A 24614-nucleotide genomic window follows, 5' to 3' on the forward strand; every position below is an offset into this window, starting at 1 on the left:
ATGCATGTAATGACTTAGAGTAAGCAGTGTAATTAGAACGATGGCTGTATTCTATACTGAATGCTCTATTAGAATATTTCGATGACTGTTATATTAGAGTATATTCTGCTGACTGCTCTATTAGAGTATCTCGATCTTTTACAGATTCAAGTAGCTGAAAAGGGGTCCGGCCAATGCCGGAGCGTGGGCTCCGGCCCTGCTTTACAGTGACCAGCACTGAAGGTCTACAGTAGCATGTGCTGCAGCCTTAACCCGGCTAATTTCAAAGACTTAGACTTAATGATTCTAGCTATAAATATGATTCTATGAAATATGATTCTAGCTATACATTTTACAATTGACTTGTTCTGGAGTATAAGTAACCTGTACATCAACATCAAGATATCATGCTTTCAAACAGCACTTGCATCCCCAATTTTTGAACCTGAACACACGCATAGCAAAAATTCAAAATTAATGTATTGTGTATATAATTGCATAATACAATAAATAAATCATATGACATGCAATTTAAATTTGAAAACAAAGTTAGGTCCAGTTTTCAGGTTTCTCGAGTTACATAAGGTGTGGAGGGATTAGATTCCAGTATATCAGAATAATATTGTTCAAGTTGTTCAACTAGTGTAGAAAACACTGGTCTATCACTGTTCTTCAGCTGCCAGCAACTCAACATAATCTGGAACCTAAAGGAGATATAATATGGCTAGCTTAGATACAAGAATGTGGATTTAATATATACATTAGCAAAACATCTTTTATTATTGTTAGAAGCATTCCACCCTATAGGAAATAGACTATATAAATATATGTATGTGTAATCTCAGAGCTCAGCTGTTGTGGCTGGGGCTGACTTGTCTCTCCTTAACAAGCAAAGACTTGCAAAAATGCTCTCACATTTCATTTATAAGCTTTTTAATGGAATAACTTTTATTTCATTATGAAAAATATAATTACACTGTATATAGTAGCTATATGACTTTCTTTTGTAAATGTACATCCTCTGCTGTATGTATATATAATGAAATCGATCCACTAGCTATTTACCATCTGCCTCTAACTCCTGAATTCTGAACCATAGCTTTGATTGACTGTAAACTTGCTGCATATTAATTGCCATCCCATCCAGCTGGCAAAACAAGTTTACATGCAAAAACTTCCATCACAATTTTGTAAACAGGGATTTCAAACACAGTTACTTTGCACTTGGCAATAATGCCATCATAATATGTCAGAAGCCACACCCTTTGTAGTAGCCACTTAGCAATTTCATCACCTAAGATGAGACTACAGAATAAAATGCCAACCATTTTCTGACACACACCATTCCCACATTTTGTCTGCAATTTGCTTCACAAGCTACAAGTTTAGTGTCTACCCGTATTTATGATGGAATTTACAAATACAGAAACTAAACATACAATACAGTAAGTAAAATAGAGGAGAAACGCATATGACAACATTTAAATATCACAAAGCATGAATTTACGGATACAGAATTATGTTGATATCATGTTGTTATACCAATAGGCTATGACATCAGTTGTGTGTGATACCATTGAACAATTCTAAATGTTTCATTTGTCATGCATTTGTAGAGTTTATGTTGATGAATGCCCAATGTGTTCAGCTGCACTTCATGCTTCTAGAACAAGTAAAGGATGCGAATCTTCAGGCAAAAGATTAAAGAAGAGTGACAAGCAAAACTCCTCTCTTTAAAAAATAGTATTTTAATAGTAGTAAATTTGCAGTGTACACACAGTGACACAAAGCAAAAACAAATAAAATTCAAGTTTCAGGTCAACTGGAGCACATGTTATGTATGTAGTCAGGGGTATCAGAGTAAAAGCGAAAGTGGTAAGGTTCAATCTGCCCCCCACTGAAATTGCACATTTTGAGATGCTATTAAATTTGAAGGCAATTTTGTGTGCTAGTTAGCTAGCTAGACTACCTGACAAGTGTCCTATAATATCACTGGAGTGTCAGGACACTGACAAAAAGCACCTCCATAACTCTTAAAATTTATCATATTTTGAGTTTATTAATGAACTGCAAGGGACGTTTCCAAAGTAGCTACAAAGAGAAACAAAGCCTAAGCTAAATATAATGGTAATTATGTTTAGAGGCACTTAAGACAAACTTAGTCGACATGAAGCTGTGTTGAGTGAAAGACAGGTTAGATAAGTGTTGTTTCTGTCAGTTGTCATTAAATAAGTATTACATGTTCACTACCTTTGCTTTTGGTTTCATCAAATTGAAAGTTTTTTTTTAAATTTCCAGCTAAAAGTGGTGAGGCTCTGGCCTCACTGGTCACACCTACTCTGATGCCCTTGCATGTAGTGGCCTCGTTTAACTATAAGGCCAACCAAATATGACCAGATTTCCACATATTCAATTATTCATCACATAAATCAGTCATGCCATCACACACAACACACACATACACAACGTACAATTCATCACTACACAATTCCGGTTTTGGTAGTCTGTTTCCTGACTCAATAAACTGCAGCATATCACTGTTATCCACTCCTGGGTAAGGCGCTTTCCCTAGACTGAGTACCTCCCAACATGCTACTCCAAATGACCACTACAGAAGAAATACAAAATCATTGACTTAATATTGCTACTTTTATGATGGCCTTAAACAAACCCGCCTTTTTCATCTTGTCTTGCAAGTGTAGTATTTAACCTATCTCTGCATGTTGGATGCACAGATATTGAGTATGGCTGAAACAAATACTACAAATACTCGAGTACTCGTTAAGGATTTTGGTACTCGGATAGTAAAATTGGTACTCGAGTACTCATTAAGATCACATGAGCCAGCTCACATGGTGCATTTTCCATCAGGGAGTGACACAATGAAGGCTATAGAGTTTGATTGGCATAATTTCTTGTCAGGAACATATGTGACTGTCTCTGGGAAAACCGGTCTTATCGCCCATTTAAAAGTATCGAAAAACGTCGGTTTTAAATATTCAGAGTGTTGTAGCTGGCCAAAGGTGGTAGTTACGCATACCAAATTTTCACACATTTTACAACAATTTCTTACCTTCCTGGTCATCCACTGAAGAAGTAGTCAACAGCTAAGTTTGCCGCCATTTTAGATAGTTTTAAAACTGAGGCTGACTATCAGGTGAGCAGCAAGATGGGTGGGAGGTGGGGGCCCTGGAAGGCGGGCAAGATGGTGTTCAAAAATTGAAAAGGAACGTGTTGGGATGAATTAGGCCAAGTTATGGGCCATTCAGGGCTCAGAACTGGCTAAAATGAAAGGAAATTTACAGCACAGGTCATTGTCCAACACCACAGAACTGTACAGCCACACACAGCCATGTCCTGGTTGGCCAGGGCTCCATCAAGGCCCCAGACCACTCGTACGGTTCACCACTGTGCTTTAAAAAAAGCAGCCAGCAAAAGCAGACCACTTTATTCTGGTCGACTGTGACAGTGAAATTTGATAGTACATTCATTAAGCGTTGTGTTTGTGTGAAAAAATCAAACTTCCTGTCTTGGGTGATAAGAAGGGTTTTCGCAGATCCAGTCACATATAGTGCGTGTATCATTGTTGTTACTTGAAAAAGCTGTAAACTGCTTAAAGTCAGTATAAAACATGTCATATGGGTATGACTACAAGTAGCTAGTATTCATGAGTATTCGATTGTTAACTCTAGGGAATACTTGAATACGTACTAAAAACCATAATTGTTTCAGCCCTAATATTGAGTAAAAACATATTTACCTATGTACTAGACATAACTAAATGTGCATGTAACACACCACATCGGTCTTCTGGTCATAATATCTGTCATGGATACTCTCTGGTGACATCCACTTGATGGGTACTTTAGATTTTTGTCCCATTCTGTAGTATTCATCAGCATAAATGTCCCTAGAAAGCCCAAAATCTGCCACTTTGATCACCAAGTCTTTATCTACCCTGAACAATCAATACAACAACAAAAAACAATAAATTTGGTAAACAGCAAGCAAGTATGAAAGAAACAAATGTAAAGAGTCTTATAAATAAAAAGCAATGAAACATGGAGGTCACCTACGTACGTATGTACACCTGCAGCTGGAGAACTTTAATCCTATACTTAAGTCACATACCAGTGCAAATTAAAATAAGGGAAATAGAGATTGCTGAAAAACAAAAGAAACAAGAGTCAAAGAAGCCAGCATGTTAAACACACAGAGATCTCTATTTGTGACCGGATTTCATATAACCAGGCTTCCACACACACACAAAATCAAACTTACGTTTTTACCAGAAATGGATTGCTGGTCTAAAACACTATCATATTCCACACTGTACTTCCTTCAGGACTGGCAAGTCTGGTTTCTGTAGCAGCTTTCTTCCGACCCTGTCAAAGCCACGAGTGGGAGATTGGTGCCATTAAATGGCCATGGCTTTGTGACAATGGTGTGTAGTGAGCTGGGACTTCACAGAGAGCTCGCCAATAGTGTTCTCAGTCAATTTGGAGTGATTTGAGGGCCATGGAGAGCCCAAACTTGGCCTCTGGATTCCATTCGTCTTCTTACTTCATTTTATACCCCTATATTAAGCCCACCCACCACCCACCACCCTCCGCCCCTATCACTACCACCTGTGATATTATTACCCGCTCGCAAAAAGGTGCCCAAAACAGGGCATATTTTGGGTATCAGAAACTTATACACCCACACAGTGATAGCTAGTAAATAGATGAATAATTGGTGCAAATTTGTTTCCACAGCTGTAGGCACTGAGAAGTTATTACACAATGATTACTTAAAATTGCCATATCTCCTAATGAAGCTTTGTGCGTCGAAACCTGGTTTTGTCAAATTCAGTCACATTTGGACTCAATGGATACAGTAGAGACTAAGGAAAAACAACAGTTTCTATAAATTAGGAGCAGATAGGTACTGAGGATGCATTAAATGTTTATTCGAGTCCTAACATGCTGGCTTGTTTGACTCTTGTTTCTTTTCAGCGATCTCTATTTCCTGTATTTAAAATACTAGTTTATTTACTTTTATAAATCCATTTATGGATAGCTAACATGATAATAAGAGGTGCTGGTGGTGCCTGATATTACACAGTACTAACATGTATATCAAGTCAGTCATCTTGTACAGTAGTTGTCAAGTAGTCAGCTGGAATACCAGTGTATTGTTTCCTTACAATTGAATATACTTTTGCACACTTGTGCAGTTATGTGATCACAATAAGTCAAGTATGTAGTGGTACACTGCTCTGTTAATATACTGATAGATAATGTCATAGGGTTTTCAAATGAACATGATAATGTGAATAGATACTTATTAACACATTGATTTCCCTACAAGAAGTAAATTTGTGGATGTACAAATAGGTCATAAAGACTTAACATGAAAGGCTGTGTAGTTTTTATCCCCCAAAAAGCACTCAGAGTTTGCTGTAGGTCTGTGGAAAAAAATTGAAAGATGAACAATAATATGGCTCAAAATAGCAGATTTAGTTCTATAAAAAAGTACTTTTATCAGGTCCTTTAGACTTCATATTTACTAGTGGACATAAACTTCTTCCAAATTAACTTCTAAGGATTCTTTTGAGGTTGGTAGAGCTTTCTAAAATGGTGTTTAGGGAGTGTTCTATTAGGATTTTGGAAAAAAACATAGGCGATCTCTATTATGAACCACTACCATGATTCATGATTCAGCCTATTTATAGCATAGCCATGACTGAAGTAGGGATTAAATTTCTACTAGTATAGCTGCAGGTGTAGATGAACTCTCCCTTTGTTTCATTGCTTTTTTTTCACTATAGTAAAATTTATTTTCCTTACACTTTGCTTTTTAAAACCAGGCGTGCACCTACAGCATTGGCTATGTGCATGCACCTGGTTTACTGAAATTGTTTTTGTAAAAACATGTGTGTGTACCTATGTATCTACCTATGTTTGTCTGTACGCACCCACGTAAGCAAATCCCTTCAGTGATAAAAGCAGTCAACCTAGGAGAATTAAACACTAAACGAAGCCATATTAAACTTCAGCATTGGTAAGCTTTGTGCTGAGGCAGTTTCATTTTGAAATACGGGTGTAGCAACTCCTTACAAACCTTGTGAACTATCTTCCCATTGAGCTCTTCAGGTATTTAACTACCAAAAACACTGTAGCAGGCCTCTTAGGCTACTAGGAAATCCCTTCTACTTGAAAGGGGCATCTCCTCTACATACGTGAACAAAAATGAAGGGCAGCCTTGAGGGTTTGTAGAGAGAATTTGCAGAAAAACATGAGAGACAAACTATAAAACAGTTGAGAAGATACTTTTGTGTGCTAAAAACATTTTGCTTAAATAGCACTTCCTTAGCAATGCATAGCAACGTAATTAGAGAATTATGAAATAATACAAAATATAAAACCACAATAACTATAATTTGATAATTCAGTGTGCATACTTGTATTATTACAAAGCAGAAACCTACTATAGTTAAATTAATTCCAGCTATATAACTAGCTGCATGGCACCTGGTTTTTCTAGAAGTAGCACATCATCTTGTTTTATTACTTTCTTGTACACAATAATTTCTGACTGGTGAACAAGCATATACCACATCAAAGGAAAGGATAGCACTAGAAACATTATAAAATATGATTGCTCAATTGAATGCGCCTCTGAATATTAATTATTGAAAAAGTACAGTGGCCATTCCACTTCACTTTCAGCTACTTATGTTCAACCCATTATGCTGCAATACAAATGAAGAACAGTATGAGAAGTGCCTCTGCAATCAATCCAGTCACTACAAAAATTACAGATGATTCTTGGGATAGCCAGCACTGAAGCCATGTCATGCTACTGCAAATCAACACCCATGCAGTGGCAGGGAAAGAAATGGGCATTGTAGCTGCTGCAGTTGGTGAAAAGGTATGTCTTGGACCAAAGTGACATTAAACAGTGAAGAAATCAAGTCTGTAGCTTGCTGAAGGAATCAGCTAGTCAGTCAGTCAATTGGTAGAAAATTCCATTAAAAATCATAGGATCTTGTTGGAAGGATTTGGGGTTGCTCAAAAAGGAACTTTTTAGGTTTAATTGTAGAAATACTGCCTGAAAGAATAGTGAGGCTGGTTTTTGGGTGATTTTTTGAGCAGAAAATCCCAAACTGTGTAATCAGGAACTTTAGGGATTGTAGTGATAGAAGTGCAGTATGAATACTGGAGATTATCTACACCTATAGTTTAAATTCCTACTCTTCAGTTGTTCCATGAATAGAAGTTAAATATACACTGGTACAACTATGGCTGCCACCTCTCATGTTTTTACCATTCAAATAAAAAACCTCATGTTTCTTGAACAAGACATGTGTTCAAATTTCAATAGCAGCACAAAACTCAACTTACATGCAATTTCTTGCAGCCAAATCTCGGTGGACAAATTTGATTGCAGCAAGGTATTCCATTCCATTACAAATATCACAGCATATCTTTACCAGTGTTAAGTAGCTGATCTCCTGTAACAAGCAGTTAAATGCAGTATTAATACTACAAAACAGCACTCTATTAAAATGTTGCACAATTGGACTACAAGCTAATTATTGTCTCTTAGTATAGCAGCGTAGCCCCCAAAAATAGCCAAATCGTTCACTTTATCATAAAAGATAAAAGCATTAAACTTTCCACATGAACAGTATTCCTCATGACATGCATTTTTTGATATGATGCAATCACAGATTTGACCATTGGTGACTTTTATGGCCATTTGTGCCCAGAAATTTGATCATTTCTGTCTTTAGCTCCCTGAGGCAGTAATTGACATGTTACAACATGATACCAAAGTAAAGATCTTGTTGAACGAAACAACTCGGTTTTTATTTGAAGTTAATAGGTAATTCCATTTTGAAGTTATGATTACTTTTGTTAGCCACAAAATTCTCTGAGTTTACCTGCCCTTGGGGTGTAAATTACCCATGGGAAGGTAAAGTATCTCAAAATTCATGGATAATTTAAATGATCATAACTTTGGAATGAAATCACCTATTAACTTCAAATTAAAACTAAGTTGTTTTGTTCAACAAGATCTTCATTTTGGCACCATGTTTTAATAAGTTAATTAATGCCTCGGGAAGAAAAAGACAAAAAGGATCACATTACCGAACAAAAATAGCCATAAAGGTCACCAAAGGTCAAATCTGCGATGGCACTATATCAAAAAAAATTAGATCATGAGGAGTACTACTTATGTGGAAGTTTAATGCTTTTATGAAAAAGTACACGATTTTTATGCTGTGCCGCTATACTATCTAGCTAATGACACAGCCACCCCTTCAGACATTAGCAGGAGGTACTGTTTGGACACCTTTAATTTGTCTTATCAAATCTGCCTATACCATATCATAAACCAAAGCCAGCATTACATGCATTCATGCACTTCATCACAAGGCTGATTAAACAGGAGCCTTTTCTTGTCTGGAAGAGTTCATGGCTTAGTACATTAAAGTGAAAAATGTACTCCATTCTTCCCTCATACTCATTTGGTAATAGCGACGATAGAGGCTGAGAATTAGTGAGCTTCATTGTTGTTTCCAAATTCAGAGACAAAAATAATGCCAACTACTTAGTCACTCTGGGCATGCATCACAGAAAGAATTGCCCAGCAATGATTCGTGTATGAATACAAGTAATACAAGGATTAGTGTTGAGTTAAGAGCTTGTCCTATGTCCACAAAGACCATGATCTGAGGCATTAAACATTGTGTAATATGCACTGAGGAATGTGAAACTGATTTTACATGTGAATAACTTGCAAATATAGTGTGTGGTTGTGTGTGTTTATTGTGAATGTGCTATTTCTACTTTCTTGGCCACACAACCCACTACCATGAACCTTGATAGCTTTACTTTATTATTAGCACTTTACAGTGACCAGCACTGAAGGTCTGACAGCAACATGTGCTGCAGCCTTAGGATTACCTAACCTACAAGGACTTAGACCTAGTGACTTGACTTTACTGACTGAATAAGGTGTAACAGAAAAGGGGCCAAAGTAAGGAAAAAAATCCCTCCAACCCCAGGATTCGAACTGCAGGTCACCCAATGTCTAGTCGGGGCCACACTCAGTCTTCCTCCAGGAGGGATGGACTTTCTTCCTTAAACCTAAAGTACTTTTCTCCAAATTTAATTTAAAGTAAATTGAAGTAGGCATGTACAAGTGATAACTAACAATTCTTGAGAGGTAGAATTAAGTTTATAGAGAAATTTCAAAGATGCATATCTCAGAGATGACAGGATTGATTTAGCATAAATTTAATGTGGAAGGACTCTCGTCCCTAGTATAGACTTTTGTCACAACAATGGGCCTTTTTCTGCTTTAGAATGACTAAGCTACAAATGTGTAAATATCACATATAAATATCTGTTGGGTTGCACCTGTATCAGCTACCCATTGACATGCAATTTATTACTCTGTCAATACTCAATTGTATGATACATAAAAACAAAATGGCACATACATTGGATAATGACTTAATATTCCCTACTGCTGCTAATCGCTTCTCCTTCAAATATCCTTTCAAGTTTCCATTTGTCATAAATGGTATGATAATGTATGGTGCTGCTTTATCTTCTACTCCAACCGACACTCCAACTAGTCCAAGAACATTTCTGTGTTGGAAATCTTTCATGATGGCACTTTCAGAAATGAATGAGTTTAGCTCATCCATGCTGCTACAGTCTGAAAAAATCATATTAAATAGCTTGGAGCTATTTCACACACTACAAAAATTGCTTATACACTCAAAAACATGTAATCCAATTGTTTTGAAATTTGTCAAATATAGCAAAATGGCATATATATATATAAAAGCAAATTTACATATTACAATTGGTGTAAACCTGGTGAACATTCATAGAGTTACAGTTGGTCATTCATGTAAAGATTAATATTTGTCATGGCTACAGGCTTATGGAACTAGGGTCTGTACATCAGGTAAGCACTGTAGCTCAAACCATTCATACAAAGTTATAAGGCACAAACCAAACATGTGTAATAGAGTTGAGATGCTCTAATAGAGGATATATGGCATATTATTATTATTTGAACAAAAATGATAAATATAATAAGATTGGTGGTGTGCCCAAGAATTTTTATGGTGAACGACTATCGTGAATCCCATACAAAAGTAAGGGTAACAAATGCAGCTCGGACTATAACTCACCACATGAACTACGGATGGGGTTCCTCCTTCCAGTTACTCTGTTATACATGTAAAGGAATCTATCTCTCTGGAGAAACTCTCATAATTGGTCTACTTTTTGTGGCAACCAATAAATGATTGCAATGATGCTAATGCAGCAATGTCTCGTGATTATCAAAATTCAACATAATTGTAACCATTTCTTGGATACTACATACCTTTGATTTCTCAATTATAAAGACCACAACCCTTTTCGCAACTTCCCTATTTTGGCATGGATACATATAGCTATAATACTATGTAGGTAGGAATGCATCATAGGAATGGAAGTACTACACACACTGATAGTACACAATGCTACAATCACAGATGGTTAAGAGCACTACATACAAATTGATGCAATGTATGTGCAGTAGTAGCAATACAGCCAAGCTGTGAAAAAGGGTGCAGCCCCCCAAAAAGTCCACGATGAAAAAAAAGTTGTAAAATCAGAGGTGGCGGCCAAGAAATGGCTGCAGTGATGCTAATGCCAATTAAGTCCGGCTTTGTACTGTGATCATTAAAAATGATTGACATTAGCATCATTGCAACCATTCCTTGGCTGCCACTTTTGATTTCACAAACTTTTTCACCATGGACTTTTCACTAGTGTTGTAATTGTTAAACAATAACTAAACCAAATAGTGTTTTGTAGTGCTTAAAAATTATTGTTAACAATAACAACAATAACTAATAATATTTTAATCCAACACAACAATCAATAACAGTAACAAGAATTCTAAAATCCTTTTTGTAACATTAGGAAAATAATTGCAATGGCAATGAATTTATAACAACGCACTTTAACTTATTTACAGCAGAATACCACATCATAAATATAGATCATAGGGGATAATTAAGCACAAGTTAAGCCTTATACACAAAAGCTGCACAAGACCTGTAACAGTCCTTAGCAGTTCATTCAAACAGTTATATACTTGCTGAGTAATTTATTTAAATATTGGTTACCTTAAAAGTGTATCTAAGTAATTGTAGGTTGAGAAAAGTGTAACAGATTGCACTATTATTCTGATTTGTCAGGCACAATATACTTGACCATTTTTCTTGACAATTAGACACCTGCCTAGCAGAATGTTCTAAACCCTACGTGCCTTCAAAATCCACCTAGATCCTTGTGCTACATTTCTACGTAACATATGTAATACTTTAAAACTTGAAGTGTATACAGACGACTTAGCTCTTATGCATTATATACATCTTAGGCCTTTATAAGGCCTTCTGGTATACAGGCTCTGCCTTTACCAGGTACTTTAATCATCATAATTATGTGTGAGGCACACACATGCATACGTTTGGAAGTTAGTTTTCCATCGTGCATTGCAATTCATGACAAAAATCAATGTAAAACATTCCTATATAAATGGTGACCAAATTGCCAAATTACAGAATTTTGCACGTATATAATTAGCACAGAAAAAATTAGAAAAATATGCCACTTTTACATAATTTAAACATGCACGTCTCACTCATTTTAGCTGCCTCAGATGTCACTTTATAGGTTAAGCAGAAAGTGTATGATGCACCTACAGCTTAGGAATCTGAAGCCATGTAGAGCAGAGTTTAATGCAAAAAATTACTATTAATACTGAAGTATTTAGCACTACTTGTACAGCTGAAGTCATCCTGTCATCCTTTGATTGTTTCTAGAACTCTACAGGGTGACTTGTAACATAGTTGGTGACTTGTTCATAGCTGAAATTTGGTATAGCTTAACTCTCTACAGAGGACTGATGAACTCTCTACAGGATGACTTGTTAATAGTTGACCTCTCTACATAGTGACCTGACTATAGCTGATAGCTCTAATACAGTAGCTGAATGTTCTAATAGGGTGACTGCAATATAAGTGTATCTCAATGATGCACTTGATTCCTTGTAAAGCACTGAAAGGACTTTCTAAATAATTAATATACCTATTTTCAGCTGATTCCATTAATTAGTTTGCCTGGCAGGCATGGCAAGTAATACTTTTTATTAACAAAACATGATTGCACATTTGTTACACATTATTGGCATTTTTGTTATAACTCCATGATTGTTATTACAATTTCTTCAAACCACAAAAGGTTTGCACAATGATGATTATTGTGGTTTACCCTGTGGCTGTGACAAAAAATTGCTTTTGCATGTTTCAAAAGTTATGAATAACTCACTTGTTATGTGTATGAAACTTGGATTGTAAATGTGTTGCATTATGTACTTACTGCCCTCAAATTTTGAATAAATCAACTAAATCATGCGTGAGTTATAGCAATTTTCTAAGTGGTGCAAAAATAAGATGAAGAAAGATGTGAAGAATCTAAGACAAACTTTGAAGGCATATATCTCAGTGATGGCTGGGCAGATTTAGTTCACAGGAGGTGCCCCACCCCCAAGGCAGTTTCGTTATCCCTTAAAGTGATTACAACTCATCTACATTCTGTCTTTTGTTATTGCTTTACAACACCAGTGTGGAATTATGACACAATGTGTACAAGTGGTGTTGAGGGTCAGCTGGCAACTAGTTCCAACTGCCCTTTAAGCACAAACACATTATAGGGCATAGTTGTTGAAAGAAAAATAAATTTTAGTACAATGAGTTTGAATGCTTTATCTGTACCACAGATTTTTGGGCTAGAATTAGCTACTCAGTAACCAACAACAGCGTTGTACACGGGAATTTTGAAAAGGGGTTTCCACTACAGCTAAGTGACTGTTATATTAAAGTAGTTTATATTGCCTGACTGCTTTATTAGAGTATCTTGATCTTTTCACTAAAATCATAATTAAATTCAGAACAATGCTATAAGTGTTGCTATCATGTGAGAAACTATTATTAACTAAGATAAAAGTTTAAAAGGTGTTCTGTTCCATGACAGATTCCAGATTCTGGAAACCTGAAGTTTCAATTTCTTAATGTTTCAAGTACTGTGTAAAATCCAAAGGGGTTTCCTGAAACTCCTGGAAATCCCCTTCTGTACACCCCTGAACAATACTTGTTTATATAAAGAGATACTTTCTTTCACTGGCATAAAAGTGATCAACCAGACTGACCAACTGTGCGAGTGAACACAAATATGTGCATTTCTTATCCATACTTTTCATTGTTTTCACTGCAATTTCCAAGCTGGAGTTCATTTCGTTTTGAATATATCCATGAAATACCTTTCCAAATTCACCTGGAAAGCAAAATAGTTGCAGTACATGTATAGTAACATGTGGATGGTTGGCACATGCTAAGCATGGCTACATCAACATGCAATCTCTCACCTTCCCCAAGAGTCTCACAGATGGTTAAACAATCATATGGTTTGATAAAAGCTTTGAACCGATGATCAATCATGGCATTTGTTATTATTTGTGGTGTTAGTTTAAATTGTTCTTCTTGGCAGCTGGCAAGTAAATCTTTTAGAGAAACTGAATGTTCCAGATGGGAGCGTGGCATCAAAGTGTCACCTAGTTTATCTAAACCATACATAACCATATACCTTATAATATTTACTGAATTTATATACAAAACCTAGGAGATTATATAGATAAAAGATTATTGTGGTAAATATCATGATTAAGATAATGATTTTATTATCTAGATAATAGTAAATCTCTGTAATCTACTGTGTATCAACAGTAGTCAGATTACCAGTAAGCTTATGTAAAGATGCCAAATTAGTTGGGGATGCATGACTCTAAGTCAACAAATATGTAACACTGTGCTTACAAAACAGTGTTACATGAAATTACCTCTTATCAAGTGTAGTAATCAGAATCCTTAGCTAAGTTGTACTGTGTACTTTGATTTGTTTTTGTACTTAGCTAAGTAATTAACACATGTATTAGCAGCTTTTCTTATGGTTATGTTAATTGTATGTAATAGAGTAAACACACTATTTATGGACTTGTATTGCACCTTGTACTTGGTAAACATGCTATTTAAGGTTTCTTTTTATAGTATAAATATAGTGTCTTGTACCATGTATTTATTGTTGTGTAGTCTAAGATAAAAGTATTATCCTTAAGCGTGCAATTATTACCGGGCAGATACGACATCAAGATAATATCAATCATCGAGATAAAGTGGTTTTCACTTATCAAGATATAGATTTTGCTATCATTGCACAGCCCTAGCCCTAACCAAACCTAAAATGTATTTGTAAGCAAATACACCAACCCTACAGAAGTGTAGGCAACTATAAACTAAGTATCTCAGTAATATGATGTGCATTTTAACTTCAACAATTACTAAAAATCCTTACCATGTGCACAATCAAAAGAGTCAGCATCAGCAATAGGTGTCAGTGACTCTTGAACATCAATATCAGGTAACAAAAATTTTCCACTATCAATACTGATCCGATGGCCATCATGAGAAACAGTGGAATGAAACTGTATCTTTACTCTAGCATAAAATATCACATAACTTGATAATTTGTAATAAAATACAAATTGTTTTACATGGGCTTACAATTATATCATGCATACAGAGTTTCTTCTTGCTAATTACTATCCATGCAAAAACAGACAAACTGCATGTAAAAAAGAGCACAGCCTTCAAAAGAACTTGGTGAAGAGTTGAGAAATCAAAGTGCAATGATGTTAATGCTAATCAATTTTACAACCATTATATATTAAAATTGGCATTAACTACACAGTAGCCATTTCTTGGCTGCCACCTTTGATTTCTTTGCTTTATCCACTGAGGTTTTGAAGATCACACCCTTTTATAGCTTAACATGGATATCACTTCTTTTAATATCTTAGTTGGCTATATAGGTGGCTTGGAGCTTGTTTAAATCCAAATTTCTTCTTACTGTATAAGTAGAAAAATGGACAGGAATTAAATTTGGTGGTTAGCAAATTTTCACGAGAAATGTCAAATTTATATCCACCAAATGGCTGGCTAGTTATAGTGACATCATGTGTGACATTTGCTCTGTAGCATGCATATTTGTCAGCAGCTGAACTCATGGCTCTTTGAAGTACTTCAAGAAGAAAGATAATAGTAACTAATGAACACTTGACTATTGATGATATTGAATCAGCAAACAAGAAAATCAAGCTCGATATAGAAAACTTGGAGAAATTCAGGGGAAGACCTGTATCCTATGCAGTTTACTCTGGCAAAGATGTGTAGAGCTGACATTGGAATATATGCTACTGAGCATGGACCCACAATTGCATCCAGACATTTCTCAGATTTTTCGTGCTAGAGGCATCTGCAAGGTGTTTTGAGTACTTGCATGAGTGAAAAGAGCATGTAAAGACTAGACATATTGAACCATTCAAAAACTACCTACAAAACATCAGGGATGACCACTTTTATTCCAGGACAAAGCTGATCATGCAGTACATGAATACATTAAGTCACTGAGGTGTGTTGGTTCTTGATGAAACCCATCATTGATAACTGTTTTTACTATTGTGATTGCTATTTTTCTCACCACACCTTCCTAGCAATGCCATTAGGTTTATGTACACATTCTGATTTATTACCAATAGGTTAGCTGAGTCCAACCACTCATTGCATGATCAAGCTAAGAAAGTTCTCTCAGAAGATGAGTTACTTTTACAGATATATTCCTGACAAACAACTTGGAAGTTGTTGTGCCAGGGAAAGAAAAGCTAAATAAATCCAGCAGATTTTTCACGGAGGCTGGCTGGTACCAGCCAAGCACCGTAATTTCTATTGTCTTGTAGTAGTTTACTATTTCTGGGAATGAGTGTATTGTATGTGATGCGCACAGTTCAGAAGGCGTGTCATTTATAAATCTTGTGAATTGAACAATTGATAATTGAGGAATTCCACCCCTGTCTGTGGATGGCATAGTAACACATGATTGTTCTCAGAAATGTTTGGTACCACTTTAATCAGTATTCACAACAGAAGGCCTATAAATATTTATTCTGATAAAGGTCCAATCCAAGCCTGAAACGGTATACATAACTCACCATCTTGATGTATATAAAGTCCTGGTGGTAACAGTGCCAGAGTATTAGTGATATTTCTACACTTATTTTAAAGATAATTTTTCAATCATCATTGAAAAGTGGTATAGTTCCCAATGACTGAAGATAGCCCATGTTTTAGGGATGTGAATCACCAAGCAAAACCAACTATCACCTATCACTTTAAGAAGATATCACAATACAATATATGTAATAGTTATACCACGGGCACGAGTGCTTTGCCTGATATATACGCATGCACCTGAGGGCTGCAGGCCCGAGGACAAGTGCATATATACAGGCAAAGCACAAGTGCCCGTGGTATAATTAATATGTTCTATTTTAGCATGCAGACTTACCTAATTGGCAAAATCTTTAGTTGTTATACCCTTCTATTATATAGGGAACCAAGTAAGCTGTGATTGTGGGATTCAATTTTAATACATCAAACAGTAGTTTGACTTTACTTTTGCTAAAATAGTAATTTTAAGAGACTAGTGTTTGTTATGTTTCTTTAATTACTACATTTGCAAATTTTTTTTGGCAAAATTCAATCCCACAATCACTGCTTGCTTGTTTCCCTATATAAGAGAAGAGGATAACAGTATAACATCAAAGAAATCTGTGATTTCTGGATATAGTGTGCACTTCTATTAGGTGTGCAGTGTCTCGAGTTAACGAGATATACGCACTGGTGGCAGTGCGTATTATATAGTTATACAACGGCCACGAGTGCTCTGCCTGATATAAACGCACGAGCCTGAGGGCCGTCAGGCCCGAAGGCAAATGCGTTTATACAGGCAGAGCATGGGTGCACGTTGTATAACTGTTATGTACCACTCACCTAATTTACCTCTCTTATAAGTAAAGTATTAGAATATCATACAGTACGATAGTAATTGTATAGTAGGGACCACAAAGGAGTAGGCGTGGCCCACCACTCAAAAACAGCCTCAATTTTTCCTGATGACAGTATTGGTTAGGTAACACTAAGCCAAAAAAGTTTTCAGATCGACCCGAAACGCTTTCAACAAGTTTCTACGGAATTTTAAAAATAATTTATTTAATGAAATTTTCTACTGACTGAGTGAGTAACTGACTGACTGACTGATGCCTTCAGACAAGCGTAACTCGATAACGGCTAAGGCTACGGGCTTGATTTTTTCACTGTTCGACGTCACTTTGGCCCAACTGGTGCCTTTTGACATACTGCAGTACATACAATGCATTCTTCATGGACTTACCAGTGTCCTCTTTTGCGTCCCATTCATTTTTGCTGACAGTGAAGTGTAGATTTGGTGGTAGCACGTGATAGCTTCCCTTCATAATGGAAATCGTCTGTGTTTTTTGTAGTGGCTATTTTGATTGCAGAGGTACTTTTCGAACAGTTCTTGATTTGTACTGCTGTGTAACAGGTTGAACATAGCAGACAACAAAGTGTAATCAGTGGATACTTCACTTTCAGATGATAATTAATACTGGGGCGCGCAGCACTATTTCTTTCGGTGTGCGTGGATTGCAGAGGTGCTATTCTTGATCCGAAATGCTGTGTAACAGGTTGAACATAGCTGATAAACGAAGCGTAATAGATACTTCACTTTTCAGGCGATAATTAATATAGGTGGGGCACGCAGTGCCATTCAGATGCGGTATGCGTGGGTTCACCAGTCATAATAATTATTTACAAAAAAAAAAGTTAACAAACAAGTACACAGAAAAATTTGGAATTTTCAACTAGAGTAGGGATCATAGCACATCGATAAAAAGTACTGAAACAAGTTTGAGTATAGTGCACGATATTAAATCACAGTAAAACAATAAGAAGTGTTATATCCCTACTGTGCATTTTCATTATGGTATCTTGAGCTATAGGAATATATAATCCAAGGTTGAGCACAATAGGGATATAACACTTCTTATGATTTAATATCGTGCACTATACTCAAACTTGTTTCAGTACTTTTTATCAATGTGCTATGGTCCCTACTCTAGTTGAAAATCCCAAATTTTTCTATGTACTTGTATATTATCATCCCATATTACATAACTCTCTATCATGGCTTTAGACATAACTGATCATGTTAATCTCATTTGTCCATGAAGAGATGCACAACTACTATGATAACAACACTCAATTTTACATCATCCAGACAGACTTCGCAAAGGCTTTTTACGTTTATTATGCAAAGTACAATGGTCTGAAGAAATGGATTGACTCTATTTTAAGTAATCAGTTAGGCAGTCACCATTGAAGGCACATTCTCATCTCCTAAATATGATAGACAGTTAGGCAAGTGATTGATATATGCTAAAAACAAAATGGGGCCTAAAACAGTACCTTGTGGCACACCCAAGGTAACTGCATGGTCTTGTACTATAAGATTATTGATTATTTGCTGATGAATGTATATTAATAATATCTGAGGTTAGACTGATACTGCATCGCAATAATTAGAAGCTTGATACTAATTAAGTTTCCTACTATAGTGCACTGATTAGAAAATGTCAAGCGTGACAGGAAAAAGTAGTACAAAGAATTATTTCACAGCTTTTGTCTGACTAACTTCTAATTTAACAACTCAAGCTAAGGAATCAATCAAACAACAGGTTTTTACTCTATATACATTTCATTTCATGTACAAATTGTAATGTTAACAAAATTACAAAATTATCGGTATTGGTATTGGAATTGGCATACATAATATCCTTGACACTTGGTATTGAAAGTATCGATTAAAATCAGTATCGGTCCACCCCAAATTTATATTGACCAATACAAACTGAACTCGACGCTGTATTATTGCAAAAGGATATACCTGGCAAATGAAATTTAATATTGATATGTGCTGTTCTGTGAGTATCTCACCATGCAGGTATATCAGTATGTCTATCATATTTTAGGATACAGTGCTAGCAGAAGCAAGTAAGCTCAATTCATAACATATGCTTAAAATGTCAACTTTAAATATTTAAAATTGTTACCAGATTAAATCTCAGAATATATAATTTTAAAAAATTTCCAGGAGAGCATGCCCCCAGACCTCCTAGATTTAAGTGTGCATGCAACAGAAAATTTGGAAACTTGTCATTCTGGAGCTGCCCTTGACTATTCCTTTATAACTCTGTGTGTGAACCTTTATCAGAATCATACCAGACTTAGCAAGTGAATTCATCTTAATTTTACACCAAATTTCAAGACAATTGAGTTACGTGTGTTACATTTTATAATTGTTTTTGTTAAATGTGTTGAATGTGGGGTGTAGGGCATAGCAGCATAGAAATTCATTCCATTTTGAGAAGGGAACATGAAGCTACGTATGTGTGTGTGAAAATTGCATTTTCTTTCTGTAAATATACCCACTGTGTGGTGCACTAGCTTTCCTGGCTGAAAAACACACTACTTTGTGTCTTAATAGTACAAGGAATTCAAGCCATAGTTTATTTGAACATCATTTGTGACACAACTAGTCTGTCGAAAATGTCAATAGAGCAAAAAAAAAGCATCAAACAGACAACAGGAAACTACTCACTCTATCACAACACACATACCCAGTTGAGTATTCTTCTTTATTCTTTATGCACCTCCTTGTCACAAGTACTACTGATATTATCAATATTACAATCACTATTGTTGCCACCACAGTAATCACAATTATCACCACAACAGTATTGCTTGAAGCATCTATGTACATTACGGCACACATCTATCTAAGTATAACAGTTTCCCTATACACACGCATACATACTATACACATACACACACACATACATAAACTAACACTCCAGGGTGTTTATTCAGGACTACATATATACTATCAATTGCTGAAAAGCAAAGTGGCCATTTTGTTCATTTTCAGCTATGCCTATTACAAATTAAGTAGGGAAGCAAAAAATTTTGTAAATTTGAAGAATAGGGATAGTTGGTTGTGATCATGAAAAAACTGCATGCAGTAATAGGGATGGAGAAAGGATCACTGAGGTGGTAATGTAAACCACAAATCCCTATTTTGTCTCAATAGAAGAGTCAAAATACGAATTATGGTTTAGATTACCACCTCAGTGATCCTTTCTCCATCCCTATACTTCTTGTTTGTACATGCAGTTTTTTCACAATCACAACTAACAATCCCTATTCTTCTTGTTCAAAAAATTTTTTTTGTTTCCCAAGTTTCTGAAATTTTTCATGTCCATGTACATAGACAAAAATTATAATATGTGCCTGCAGGTAGAGATGCTTCTGACTCCCTGCTTCACAGGCTTACTGTTAGCCTCCTTGCAGGCCCCTAGAGGGATAGTTGTCTAATAATAATAATAATAATTATACAACCAAGTACTAAGAATAATCAAAATGCGGTTAAAATTACATCATTAATAATGAATGAATAAATAAATAAATAATGTTTGAGAAAACTACGAGGCCTAGAGACATGGACTAAGCGGGGATAGATTCGCCTGTGAATGAAGGCACAACCGTATAATAAGTACACTGTTCGTGCTGATGACTTTACCATACGTGTAATTCTATATAACGCCCAGCACCACACCCTTGTTTAATTACAGGTTGCTCGAAGGAGAAGATTAGTAAACGTCCATGGAGTGACTACAGCAGAGCCAGAGGCCACCTTACATGTAAACAACAACATTACAAGTATGTTTAAATGTTTGTAACTGTGTATTTTGTATGCAGGATATACGCTCCAGGCGTCATGCAGTGGAACAACCAGCTAGTGACCAGTTGGGATACCAGCTGATGCGCTTGTAAACAACCAGCTGGAACAACAAGGTAATGAGTAATGTAATACTTGTACCGGTAGTGTGTATTATACATCTTCATCCTTCATCTGGCTTGCTAGCGGCTGGAATTATTTTCCACTCGGCTTAATTACTACTCTACTGTGAGTCTGTAATAGCTAAACAAGAAGCCGATGCAGTGCTGCATATACAACAATGTGTAACTATCTCCTGTATGTTGTACATGACTGTATGCATAATATTATAGACTGTGATCACTGTGATCACTGTGCCAATGCCACACCACTGATATACTGGCACATCACCAGTGGCCTCTAGTTACAACAGTCTGTTGTGCCATATTGGCTTGATTGGGATCAATTGCTAATTGTGCCTTCACCATATCCCTTCAGTGTTCTGTATAGCCACACTTCACTGCTGAGTCATCTTCAGAGACACATCACACCTACAATATATAGTTACTTTCAATATAGCTAACTTAACTTGGTTTTTGTGTAGGTTGTGTTTTAGTATTGTGGTTTTCTGATGCCAGTTAAACTCCCTTGCCTGTGTACATGTGCATATGTATCATTTCCACCGGTACACACGCACTGCTCTGAGTGCTGCCTATGGCACTATTTATACTTGCCCAATGGGTAGGTTGCAACGTTGGTGTATGTACTTGGTTGTATGTGACGCGGTCCTAGAAATAATAATAATAAGTGGCAAGATGAAGATATTTTTGAGGATGTGGTTGATTGTGGGGGTCTGCACAATGTCTGTACCTTGTGAAGATGGCAAACCACCAAACAACAAAATACAACTTTGTTTTTAGTAGATAGATAAATAAAGGAAGAGTTGCATACCATAAAGCAACGTGTTCAACTCTAATTAAAGTGCTTAGCATACAGAATACTCCACTTTTGTAAATTAAGAACCTATTAAAATTTGGGAAAATCTGAAACATTCAAAATTGGATTTCAGTGAGTAACATTCACGTTTACTGTTTAGACTAATACATCTTGACACATTTTATAGTTCCATACATTGCTGCAAGTGGCATTTTGAAGCATCACTTCTATGGCTTTACAAGCCTATGGCATATAACTCTTGCTCTATATCTCACAAATGCTTTAAAAACCAAGACCTTAATACAACACAGACTGGGGTAGGAGTATTTTTAATATACGCAATTACTTTTTACTGCTGAATTCTGCTTCCTGGTGCAAAACAAGAAGAAAAAGAAGATGGAAGTTACTTTTGGCATGTAATCTATTAGAAACATTTTCTGACTGATCCCTATCATGAACCACTATCGTGGTTCATGATAAAGAACAGTACCTTGAATTAACATCTATACAGTAGTGGATAAAGTAATGGAAGAGTACAGATTTACTGACTCTTCTATTAGAGTATAACACCCTGCAGTACACTACTTATGTACTACGTCAATTTCTTTCAGGCTTTTGCTGATAATTGCTTGTAAAATGTTATTATGAAACTTAAACAGTTAGGTTTTGCAGCTCAATACGTATTGCTGAAATCTGGCTTTTTACATATTGCAAGGCATTTTCCCGTGTATTTCTGAAATTGCATTGGATGCATATTTATTTATTAACTAGTGGTACCCGCGCAAAATGCGCGTGATACTAAGACAATTGATATGTCCTATTGTGTGAATACACTTAAAATTTGAACATTACTAATGATCAAGGAGTAATCACATCATTACATACCAACAAAGAAATGATTACGCATAGCTACTGATGTGCACGTATAATTTCCATTATTGTGTGTGGCACTAACATCTAGTTATAATTTAGGTGGCCTTGTGCACTGGAATTTCTAAATATCTGTGCAGTACTCATGCAGAACACAGTTCTCATGAAGGTGGCGTATCAAGATGTGTCCCATTACAACCATGCACATACATGAAAAAGATTAGTTTTGAGCGGCAGGGTGTACTCAACTTAATTTTGATGATGATGTTGCATGAACTAACATAAAGTGTCTGAGTGTGGTATGAGAATCAGTTTACCAATAGTTGGTGCATCACCACAATGAGCTATGTTCTAATTCAACTTGCTTTTATTTTGGTTTATACTTATGTAGTAAATTTGAGTAACTGAATTGTAGTTCCATTTCTACATCCTAGTCATGGTATTGTGATGTTTATTTACTGCAAGACAAAGTGTGGATGCAGTAAAGTATTGAGTATGGGTATTCAAGTTTATCAGCTGTACTGAGCAAGGTCAACACAACCATGTGGATTTGGATAGAGAAGAGTTCTTTTGTAGCTTTCAGAATCAAGGTGCCTGCATTACCAAGATGAATCCTTCATATGAAGAGTGGTTACTCTAGAGAGGTTGAGAGAGAGATTGACTGATTGAAAATTGATTGTTGGTAGAGAGGTTGTGTGTGCTCTATTAGGGTAGATATCGCGATGTATGTTCTATTAGAGCAGTTCAACGGAGATAAAGTAATAGAGCTCCTATAAGTTACAGCTGTCCCTATGGAGTTACCAAGGAGTGAAAATGTGTCTTGCGTCTCCTTATACATTGAAGACTGCAACAGCAACTTCATGATATTGTCCACGATTCGTAGCCTGGTAAGGTAGATGTATGTTCTATTAGAGTAGTTGAACGTAATCTTCCGTCCTTCCTCTCTCATAATGGCGAATCTTCCTTGTGTAGTCTGTTAGGTAGCCTGATTGGAGTGATCATAGCTCGTTAAATTTCCACACCCACTACAACTGTTTCCTTCACCCTTGTAATGGTGTTGTTGGTAATCCTCCATTTTAGGTCTGTCTGTAGTCCCTGACCTGCTTGTATTCATGTCGCAGTAGCTAATACTTCATCTGGCCCACAGTGGTGTGACGTCTATCCTTGTAGTGGACAGCACAGCAGGGTGCAGAGTGTGTATTCCCAGCCAATCTTCCTTCGGTAGTCTGTCAAGTAGCCTCGTAGACTTGCCACACCCACTACTAAACTCTCCTTTTATACTGGTGGGTGTGATCAAAAAAAATTTTTTTAGTTGCCGGATGATAGCGTACACACCAGATCACATGATCAAATTCGCTGATGTGATTGGTTAAATCGTGTAAAAGTGATTGATCCTATTTTATTGTAATCTTTGCTATATGACGTCATCTGATTTCTATTGGCAACGCGTGTATACCGGAATGTCGTATACGCGTATCGTAAACTTATAATGGCCATTGACAATGATAAGTATCTCGCAACCAAGGTTAGCACGTAATGACAGACACAAAAACCACCTTATGACACATTGATTCAGACAGGTAGTTGGTCTAGCGAATTTGAAGCTAATTGGGGGAAAAACCAGGGAGGAGTTTTTGTTTATAAATTTTATGGCCTCAATTTTCCGTTTCTCGTTCTGTCGTCCACAGGGGGAGAGAAATGTCTGGTGTAAGCTGGGATGGGGAAGGCTGGTAACACGATAAAGGTCTCCAGAAAGTTTTGGACACATTCGTGTCTTCCTTGGGTAGCTACAGTGGTTTAAAGGATATTTCCCGTAGATTAACGAATTGCCACCAATCTCGGATCAAAAGATTCACCTCGAATTTTAGATTTCAATGGTACCGATCCAATTGGAATCCGACCAATAACGACGGGGCAGTGCCGGAAAAGAGTTAGAGAATTATTATATAGATGCTTTATAACGTATTTTCTTGGTTAAACGCTGCACCTTCAATAGTAGCCACACTTGAGTGGTACCATAAT

The 24614-nt window shown here is 36.4% G+C and overlaps 1 protein-coding gene across 2 annotated transcripts in view; it reads right to left on the reverse strand.

Annotated features, from left to right (window-relative positions):
• Positions 1 to 435: 435 nt before the first annotated feature.
• The window catches only part of LOC136260965 (uncharacterized), a 37492-nt gene continuing 13313 nt past the window's right edge, over positions 436 to 24614 (reverse strand). Inside the window, exons 6-14 of one of the 2 annotated variants that reach the window (XM_066054890.1) lie at positions 19690 to 19822; positions 14451 to 14593; positions 13468 to 13662; positions 13296 to 13376; positions 9476 to 9696; positions 7368 to 7477; positions 3778 to 3937; positions 2451 to 2587; positions 436 to 683 (exon numbers count right to left, since the gene is read on the reverse strand). In XM_066054890.1, coding sequence (XP_065910962.1) covers positions 542 to 683; positions 2451 to 2587; positions 3778 to 3937; positions 7368 to 7477; positions 9476 to 9696; positions 13296 to 13376; positions 13468 to 13662; positions 14451 to 14593; positions 19690 to 19822 — 1322 coding nt within the window. In that variant the 3' untranslated portion in view covers positions 436 to 541. Of the gene's footprint in view, positions 684 to 2450; positions 2588 to 3777; positions 3938 to 5238; positions 5429 to 7367; positions 7478 to 9475; positions 9697 to 13295; positions 13377 to 13467; positions 13663 to 14450; positions 14594 to 19689; positions 19823 to 24614 lie in introns of those variants that run through there. The other variant, XM_066054891.1, reaches the window with a different exon arrangement.

The sequence above is a fragment of the Dysidea avara genome, chromosome 7 (genome assembly GCF_963678975.1).
Source record: "Dysidea avara chromosome 7, odDysAvar1.4, whole genome shotgun sequence".
NCBI classification, from domain to species: domain Eukaryota; kingdom Metazoa; phylum Porifera; class Demospongiae; order Dictyoceratida; family Dysideidae; genus Dysidea; species Dysidea avara.